Here is a 7,247-nt window from a genome sequence, read left to right as displayed (position 1 = left end):
AAAATATATCAAAATAGTTTTTACATATAATATTTTTTTAAAAAATAATTGATGGGATCGCGAGTCATCTGAAATCGGGTTGCGAGGTGGTAGTGGCGGTACTAATTAACTGGCACCTGTTTTAGTGGGAACACGCATCATAAGGATCGAGACAATACTCCCCAGTCCCACCACCATAGAATTAAAATGGTTGATTGGCCAAGCAAACTGAACCATTCACATGCAACTCTTAACTTATCCCTTCCAGATCCTCTGAGTCGATGGAAACAACAGAGTATTAACGAGGAAGGTCATGATCACCAGTGACAATGTGTTCTACGAGTTCAGAATCTTTTATCCCCATCTTATCTATTTTCATATCGTTTTGAGCCTCTCAACCTCTGCTTCAAACCGTGCTCTCTGTCTTTTGCTTTCAAGAGACCTGAGAGCATTCCTGATGGCAAACGCAAGTCGAAAAGGCTAAATGATGATTAATACAGCGTTTTGAATAGTATAAATATAGTGTGTTTTACTTTTATCACGTACTAACAATTTGTTTATATTTTAATATATTTGAATAACATGAACATCAAGTGCCTCAAAAACATTTCCCTTGACTTCACTCAGTTTCTCTGTATTTCCAGTAACAAGAGCAGTAATTGCCAGCTCCTCTCCTTCATTTCTCGTCTCCCTCGACGCAATTGGCGACACTTTATTTACTATTTCGTTGACGAGAGACTTAGGTGTCGATTCCCACATGGGGTTTGGCTGTGGCGGAGGGGTCAGTAGTGGGTTTATTGTGGAGTTTAAGGATTTGAAGAGAGATTGTGGGCTTGAGGTTAATAGGATTTTGACCGAGTTTGAAAGTCGTTGTAAATGGCGGTCCCAGAATAAGAGAGATGCTGTGTCCGTGTGGTGGAGTAAGCTCCTGGATTGGATGCGAGCGCCCACGCCCTAATTTGTCTTTTTTCCAATCGGACAACCAACAGGACGAGGTAGAGCAACTTGCAAAGAACACGATTAATCATCAACAATGATGCTTTGGAATTTGAAGTTCTTGGACGAGAATACCAAACACACACATTCAGTTTGCAGATTCTATTGAAAAATTATCACAATTGTACCCTTCAACATCTTCATATTTGGTTAAATATGAATTAAGTTTTTTCATTTATTTCTATTTGTTTTCTATGAAATTATCTCAGTCTCGTTACCTGAAACACAAGTATTGTGAGTTAACCCGAGTAGATTTAGATTGTTTTATGATCTATGAAATTATATTTTTATTAGCTGTTCAAGTTATTTTTAGACTCGTCTAGTCTCTTATATTTTTAGGAGTTTTAGAAATTTAAATTGTATAATTTAAAGTTAATTTATTTTTAGATTTGAATTGAAATTATGTGTGTTGAATATATAATAAAAAAGAATTAATTTATTTTTAGATTTAAATTGAATTATATTTGTTAAATATAAAGAGAGTATAACCCTGAAACTACTGTTAAAATACTCTGAAATCAAAACATATAGTTTTAATAAAAAATAAAAAAAACAGAACATTAACCATAACGAAATTGATAACCTTGTCCTTCTCTTTTATCAAGTCAACATGCAGAGGAAGTAATTGTAAACTTCGAAATCAAAACATACCACATTTCAATTGAAACAAAAAACGTTAACCGAAACAGAATTTACAATTTGTCTTCTCTTTTATCAAGTCAACATGTATGGGAAGAGTGTGTGTGTGTGTGTGTGTGTGTGTGTAGAGAGAGAGAGAGAGAGAGAGAGAGACGCACACTGACTGGCAAGAAAGATGAACTTTTTGGCAAGCGGTCTTGGGGTTGAATACCCGAGAGGAACGCTTTATCAAGTGACACGACAGGTTGAATCAGTTCTAATTCAACCGATTCAAGTTTGCCGGTTTTTTACCACTTTTGATCGGTGGAAACCAGGTTTGATCGGGTTTCGACTGATCAGTGCACAAACAATCCTGGCCACTAACCAAAACTGATTCAGGATCTGGCTCGTCAATTCTTGAGCTGAGCTGGCTAGCGGTAGCTATGCACCTAACACTTTCTTGTCAATTTTTTTATTGTAACATACATCCGGCCAAGGCCAACTGACTGACTGGTGGTGGCTATGCCCTTAACATTTGGTTTTTGTCCAAATCTTTCATTTCCTTTAACTGATTTTTAAAATAAAGACAGTAATTAAGATTGTTAATTTAATTAGTTTCCACATGTATTTCAAATTATGTGGTTTAGTATTTTATTGTAAGCATAAAAATTATAATTGGTTAATTTGGTTCAAAACCAGGTGTAAGGGTTTAAAGGTATGATAGGTCTTGTGCATCATTCTTCAGTCAGATCTCTTTCGAGTCCATGCACAGGCCACAGCTAAACATATTTGGAATTTTCAAGTGCCCGCAATTCAGATACTTAAAGAGTACAAAGTCAACGTCAAATCACATGTACGTGGGCATTATAGAGAGGTTCACCTAAAATGTTATGGCAGTGTGTTTAACATGTTATTGCAGCACTCACTAGTTATGTGGCTCTGCCAAGAAGAAATTGTGAGCTCTCATCACAGCAGCTCTGGAGGATGTTAGAACAGTTCAGGAGTTCATACGATGTGCCGTGAGAATGTCATGAAGCAGCAAATGGTGCAAAAGCACCCATCAAGGTTCCAGCAAAAGATGTGCTCCCCCTTTGTGAATGGTCTGCCAAAAATGTGGATGATAGACACAGGTCCTCATCAGCAACACTTGATACTATATCAAGTTCCTGGGAGGCCTGAAGGGAGCAAGTTCACAACAATTTACTGCCTGTTAGTTTTTATCCCAAAAATTGGTTGCATCGTATCATATCTAGCTATGCATAAGATGGAGCTGGACAACCGACTGCCAGATGGTTAGTCAGCACAAGTAACAAGTTGTAATTACAAGTACCTGAAGTTGAGCGGCACATACCTCACTCCCTCAAAATGGAGAAGGCCTCAGAGTCCAAGGGTTTCAATGGCCAATTGTTAAAAGCCGCACTTTCTTTAAAAGATTTTGAAGTTGAACTGTACGCTTGAGCATTGTTCTGCAAGAGAATTTACTAAAGGAGTAAGATGAGATTCAATAGCCATACATGTATACATTGCAGACTTAATATGGCTACGAAAATGAAGTTTGGGAAGCATATGATCATACTGGAGGTCAATCTTACTGTACTAGCAACAAGAACCATAATGTTGATCTCCAGATAAACCAAGAACTTAAATTCTGCACATAATGTTGACGTACATTTATTATTATAAGAGAAGATTGGTTTATGCTGCCTGAATTTGCAAACTAATGGAAGAGACGAGAGCCAGTGAAAAATGTGAAATCCACAAACAACATGGACATTTACAATTTATCAACACAGCTTATAGCGTTTCAATGACAAGTTTATCCCATTCAAGCAAGACATCATCAAACTATTATTTAGAAAGAAAACCAACAGGAATAAGGATCTCAGGAAATAATGCAGAACCTTGAGTTCTCGATAAGAAATATCTTTGGCTGGGCATTTGCTCTGGAACTCCTGCTTTAATGTCAAGAAAACCTCCAATAACCGCTTTCTAGAACAAAAGAAGAAAGATTATGACTTGACAGTGATAACAATAACAGCAAAGGAAACCTTTCCACGAATAAGCCTAATTCTCAGTGTACTTGCATAGAGAGGACATGGTTGCTGGAGAAAGTGCCCCCTTAGCAGAAGTGCCTTGCTTTCTTCCAGTGGTCCCAAGGACGACTTCATGCATGCCAGACTTGCTCCAACATATGGAATACCTGGGTCAAGGCATAAGTATATTGTGACAAACAAACAGAGATAAATAATTGGTGCACCTAGAAGAGGAACAGGATCAATTCAAAATTACCCGCATGTCAAAGTTACCAGAGCAGTGTCAGCATGCTTAAATTCCATGGGTGGTTCAGGAGCTGCATAAAAAAGTGGCTGCTGGTAGTGTTATGTACCATAGATCATCACGAGCATGATCCGCTATATATTGAATGCTATGCTATTAAATACCTTGTCTAGATGGAAAGGAGAAACTAGTTCATTCGACAATGGCAGGATTCGATCATGCAAGGCTCTTTTCAAGTGATCTTCTAGACAAAAGTTTTTGGGACTATTAGAGGATTGCCCAACGGTTACCGAAGAAAGGTAAACGGGTTGAAGAAAGTAGGAAAGCAAAGCTCCTGAAATAAGAGGAATAAGAACTTTGTTACTTAACTAAAGCAATTATTAATTCCTATTGGTTACTTATATATAGTAAGTCATGAAGACAATTTTCTCAAAAAAACAAAAATTCATGAAGATAGTCAAAATAAGGCATCGTAAAATATATCACATGCATGTCTGTGCAAACAGAAAATGAGCCATCTTGTGCATATGATACCATTAATAGGTTACTCACATAAAATCAAAATTCGGTGCAAGTGTGTCAACTTCAGAAACATGACAATGGCGCACTATGATAATGGTATGCCAGACTTAAGAGCACAAAAACGATAAATTGAAAACAAAAATGGAAGACATGTTACATATTAATTAAGTTCACTAACTCAGAAAACTAGCATATTAATTTAGGCTGGAACAAAGGAAGAGCTACTTTGGAAATTTGGAAATAACATACCTTGAACTCCAACAACATTCCACCGAGCTATTTTGTCAGAGCAGCTAACTGACAATGTTGTATCACCACGACCAGGCTTCCTCTGAACCATGCCACTGATTTGTGAACCATTAGTGGAAAGTCTACCTGCTTATAAATAGTTTTGAGTCAAACAATGCTTACGTCAAGACCAATAAATCTCATCTTGATATAACTTTAAAGAAAATAATGTGCCAGCTTAAAAGAAACATGATAACTGATGAATAGAAGAGTTTTGAAAAATCTATTCAACCAGCCTAAGGAGGTGAATTAAAAAATTTGATAAAATAGCCATCACAGAAAACAACAATAAAATTGAAAAAGATAAGGCATAAGATCATGGAAGCAACAGAGATGAACATACTTCTTTTATTGCTTGCCCCAGAAAGAGAATAGCACTTCTCTGAGATCATACTATGCTTCCCAATGAATGTGAGTATTATGAAAGAAACTATGACACCGATCCCTACTTGGAGTAATATCAATAAATGCCATCTAAGATGACAAGACTATCCTACTTGGAGTAATAACACCATGCACTTTCCACCTCTAGTGCAACTTACAGAAATCTCAAATAAGCAGCTCAGCAAGAATCGAAAATAAAAGCAGGTGAAAATTGGAATAACCATAAGCCAAAAAAGAAACAAAAAAATATACAGAATCCATCTGTACCATTATTCTCTTTTGTAACCTCCAAAAGGTCACTTGTCGAACCATTCTCACATAGGGATGGTGGCAGATCCCCTTCTCTTGTGAAAACATTTCTCGCAGGAGACAACAGTGAACTTACAGAAGCATCCCCGCCTACAAGAAACAACTAAAACAAAACAAAGTCACAAAATGCATGCATACCCAAAGCTAGTTTAAGATCCAAACAAAGTAGAAACTGAGCATTCATTTAATTTTACAATCATCGCCGAGAATTACATGGCAATTGTGAAATGTACAGATGCAATTGCCAACCCTCTCTCAACTTAAACTTCTCTTCACTACAGCCACGCTGTTCCAGTTCAAAAATCCAGTTACTGCCATCATTAATTTTCACTTCTTTGCTTCCATTATTACATCCATCCTCAGATGAACCGCGAATAATGTGTAGAATCTCCGCATAGAAAAACCTAATTTAATTAATTAAAAAAATCAAACAAAAAAAATACTTAGGGAATCAATGCTATTACAGGAAAGAGGGAGGGAAAAAAAATTCAGCATACAGAAAAACGCATTAATTCGCCAAAAATAGTAATAAACCTAATTAAAGCTCTTCTAGCAATAATCTCAGCATGTGAATCATTGAGAATATCACCGCGGTTGCTCAGAAGTGAGCGTCCAACGCATTTCGTACCGGTCCCCAACGCAACAACTTCCAATTCTGAGAAAAAAGTAAAATCCAAATCAGAAAGAGATTGAGTTTATAAGAAATAGCAAAAACGCAGTGTTTAGTGACCTTGAGAAGGAGAGGAAAGGAGAAATGAAGCTAAGACGGTGACTTCGCAACCTTGAGGCTTTCCTTTTTTAGGGAGAGATTTGTATGCTGACATCACTTTCTCTGATACTTTCTCTCCCCATTGTTTCTCTGTTGAATAACTTGGATTTGGAATGTCAGTGTTCATGGTTTCAATTTTAGTTGAATTTGTGAATTTGTTTTAGGGTTTCGACGACTGAAAGTTCTAATTTGGAGCACAAGAAATTATTCTACCGTCTTTTCCCGGGTTTTTCCCCGGGAGCCGAACAGACCGCGGCTAGTTTATTATTTTGATACGTCGTCGATTTGATAAAATCATGGATGAGTCCGTGCGTAATTTTTTATATTAAAAATAAAATATTAAATCATATAATTAAATTTAAGTATACTATTTAAAATATCTTAAAAATAAATTAAATTGGTAACTATTTTGTCTTCAAATTATTTCTTTTTATTAAAACAATATGACAAAAACCTTTATATTTATATTTATATTTATGGGCTGAAGAAATAAAACGCAGAGCAAGAAAATCAACATAGAAAGGCCCAATAGCCAGTCTACGTTAGTTGTTTATAGAACCCGAGATCCATATTGTTCAAATCCTGGATCAAGGCGGACCATGAAATAACTAAAATAAAGTAAATCATTATTGCAGAAATGCGATCAAGCTCTTTACTGTATAGGTTTGCTCCCTCTGTGATTTCAGGTTCGAATCATATAGTTGCTTATATGATGGTCACTGGAGGCTTACATGGTCGTTAACTTCAGGACCCGTGGGATTAGTCGAGGTGCGCGCAAGCTGGCCCTGACACCCACGTTAAACTAAAAAAAAAAAAAATAATTAAATTAGCAAGCACCATCATTATTAATTAGCAGTTCTAATATGTCACTTGTACGTGACTTATAAGCAATTATAATTATAAAAAAAAGAGCACTTAATTACCTTCATATCTCTTACAAAAGAAGGAAACTTGAAATTAATTCAAAGGAACATATATATATATGTGTGTGTGTGTGTGTGTGTGTGTGTGTGTGTGTGTGTGGAGGATAAGATGTACACTCCTGCATAACAACTAATTAAGCTTCGGAGCACAGGAGTTGTGACTCATCTCCACGTTGAGATGT

The 7,247-nt window shown here is 36.5% G+C and overlaps 1 protein-coding gene and 1 long non-coding RNA gene across 6 annotated transcripts; one reads left to right on the top strand and one right to left on the bottom strand.

Annotated features, from left to right (window-relative positions):
• Positions 1-265: 265 nt before the first annotated feature.
• LOC112323999 (uncharacterized) lies at positions 266-1,159 on the top strand. Its single transcript, XR_002977525.2, has 2 exons — positions 266-449; positions 624-1,159. It is a non-coding gene; the product is annotated as an uncharacterized LOC112323999 (long non-coding RNA).
• A 1,222-nt stretch (positions 1,160-2,381) lies between these two features.
• On the bottom strand, positions 2,382-6,415 carry LOC7464922 (tRNA-specific adenosine deaminase TAD1). 5 transcript variants are annotated; one of them, XM_024584557.2, is made up of 11 exons: positions 6,104-6,415; positions 5,908-6,028; positions 5,587-5,777; positions 5,332-5,463; positions 4,642-4,770; positions 4,035-4,204; positions 3,883-3,959; positions 3,674-3,793; positions 3,495-3,582; positions 2,924-3,059; positions 2,382-2,768 (listed from the first exon to the last, which is right to left on the bottom strand). In XM_024584557.2, exons 1-10 carry the CDS (start codon positions 6,267-6,269, stop codon positions 2,946-2,948), a joined length of 1,308 nt encoding a protein of 435 aa, XP_024440325.1. In that variant the 5' UTR covers positions 6,270-6,415; the 3' UTR covers positions 2,382-2,768; positions 2,924-2,945. The 5 variants fall into 5 exon arrangements, 4 of the variants coding, with proteins under 4 accessions (XP_024440325.1, XP_024440327.1, XP_024440330.1 ...); XM_024584559.2 differs by having other exon boundaries at positions 2,945-3,059; XM_024584562.2 differs by having other exon boundaries at positions 4,642-4,767.
• Between the last annotated feature and the right edge of the window lie 832 nt (positions 6,416-7,247).

Source organism: Populus trichocarpa, chromosome 14, assembly GCF_000002775.5.
Source record: "Populus trichocarpa isolate Nisqually-1 chromosome 14, P.trichocarpa_v4.1, whole genome shotgun sequence".
Classification (NCBI taxonomy): Eukaryota; Viridiplantae; Streptophyta; class Magnoliopsida; order Malpighiales; family Salicaceae; genus Populus; species Populus trichocarpa.
This window is presented reverse-complemented; position numbering and strand designations above follow the sequence as displayed.

Coding starts and splice junctions, on each gene's coding strand:
- LOC7464922 (XM_024584557.2), bottom strand. CDS start 6,269: ATGAACACTGACATTCCAAATCCAAGTTATTCAACAGAGAAACAATGG. Junction 5,778..5,907: donor GCTAGAAGAGCTTTAATTAG/GTTTATTACTAT, acceptor TAATTAAATTAG/GTTTTTCTATGCGGAGATTC. Junction 4,205..4,641: donor GAATGTTGTTGGAGTTCAAG/GTATGTTATTTC, acceptor CTCTTATTTCAG/GAGCTTTGCTTTCCTACTTT.